The 1,877-nt window shown below is 41.3% G+C and overlaps 1 protein-coding gene across 1 annotated transcript in view; it reads right to left on the reverse strand.

Annotated features, from left to right (window-relative positions):
- LOC101853255 (protein FAM234A) overlaps positions 1-1,877 on the reverse strand; it is a gene marked incomplete at its 5' end in the record, with an annotated part of 14,766 nt that overhangs the window by 8,384 nt on the left and 4,505 nt on the right. Inside the window, 1 exon segment of the mRNA XM_005105863.2 lies at positions 1,416-1,538. Within this exon segment, the coding sequence (XP_005105920.2) occupies positions 1,416-1,538 (123 nt within the window).

A 1,877-nucleotide genomic window follows, 5' to 3' on the forward strand; every position in this document is an offset into this window, starting at 1 on the left:
GGCCCTGGCGAAGAGCACACTCTTCGGGGCTCCGAACATTTCGAACGGATAGGCTACCACACACACACACACACAACAACACCAACTACAACAAAAATCATCCTCATCACCATCCTCATCATCATCCTCATCATTATCCTCATCCTCATCCTCATCCTCATCATCATCATCATCATCATCATCATCATCATCATCATCATCATCACCATCATCATCATCATCATCATCATCATCATCATCATAGCTTACATACATGTATATAGCTCTCATATGAGTATAATCTCTGTTTGAGTATTATGATGGCACGGTCCAAGCGGACAACCTGTCTAAGATTACCACTTTTTATTTTACAATTGATGATCGCCCTGGACAAGTTCTATTGTATTTCCGACAGTAGAGACCGAGTGGTCAGCGTGTGAAACATTTTCAGGTCCCAAAACAAGGAACACTGGTTGCCAAACGGGACGATAGGGGAAAAATAGAGGTACACAAACAGATTTAACTATGGATGATTAAGCAAAAACAAAACAAGAACACAACAACATCATCAGTAACAACAACAACGACAATGTCGACTACAAATTGAAAATATAGGCTAATGCACAAATGGACCAATGGATCATTAGTGGCGAATTGTAGTATTTTCCTGTTTGCACTTTTTTTTCTTCAATAGAGGAGGGTTGACGGTTGCGTTTTTTTCCTTTTCTTATTTGTTTTTTTAGGGGAGGGGGGGGTATTTTTATTTTCATTTCACGTGAAAAGACTAAATTCAAAAGTGTAAGAACTTATTCATATCTACGTGTTTCTTTTTTATGGTGTTATGTTGAATTCTTTTTTTTTCGGAGAAGGAGGCAAGAATGAGAGTTTGGGATGTAATTTAACGTTCTTCTCTCGTTTATGATATGATCTTTTTTATTTAGACATTTTTACGCCTTCATCGTCTTATGGTCGCTTTTAAACACAAGGGGGCTATCCCGAGAAATGCTGTTTTGAGAAAATCGACGGTTAAAGTTTTTGCCCCTTGTTCAGTTTCTTTAAAAGACAAGGAGAATTTTTCTCTATAACCAAACAAATATACACACCAATAAAACCAAACTTCTCCTATAGGTAGGGCAATGCCCACTTTTGGTGTAGGGCAAGAATTCTGGAAATCCCCGAAATCTGGGTTAACCCGCTTGTCCTGTAAATCGACCATATTCCCTCGCCAAATCTAATGGTGAGTGGTTGGTGGGTGCTCTGGTGTGGTTTGCTTCTTCTTTCCTATCAAACATCTATCGTCCTTATCTCCCCTCCTTCTGTTTTATGTTTGTTACTCTCTTGTAACACCTCTAATCTTCTGGCGATCATATGACCTTTTGCAGTTGCAGTCTAATGACAGCATCCCAACCCTATGATCATTGCCCTATGATACTCACGCTGGCTCGGGTGTGTCGCACGTGGTGCTCAGTGAGCAGAGAGCCCGTGAGGTCGGTGCCTGGGTCTGTCATCAGGGACTCCGTCAGCTCAATCTGGCCGTCCGTGCCCGCGCTCCGCCGTACCTGGAAGGTGAACACTTTGAGTGTCAAACATTGAGGTCGTCCATTTGACGGTCTACCCTGACTGACCATGAGTCTTTTTTTGCTTTCACAATTGGCAAGGGTTTTGGTTTGGATTAAGGTTAAGGTTAAGGTTAGGGCCCCCCAAAGTTTAGTGAGCTCAGAAGCTTGAGCGTACTTGGAAACTGCAGATTTGCATTTTTGTGCCATTGATCACGGTTTTTCAATTTTTTTTTCAGTTTAATCCACACAGACTACAATGACAATGACAATGACAATCTTTATTCATCTCGCAGGGAGAAATTTGTCTTGGTCGTTAACAATGGCAGTAGACGTTACAAA

Source organism: Aplysia californica, unplaced genomic scaffold (assembly GCF_000002075.1).
Source record: "Aplysia californica isolate F4 #8 unplaced genomic scaffold, AplCal3.0 scaffold00496, whole genome shotgun sequence".
In the NCBI taxonomy this organism is placed as follows: Eukaryota; Metazoa; Mollusca; class Gastropoda; order Aplysiida; family Aplysiidae; genus Aplysia; species Aplysia californica.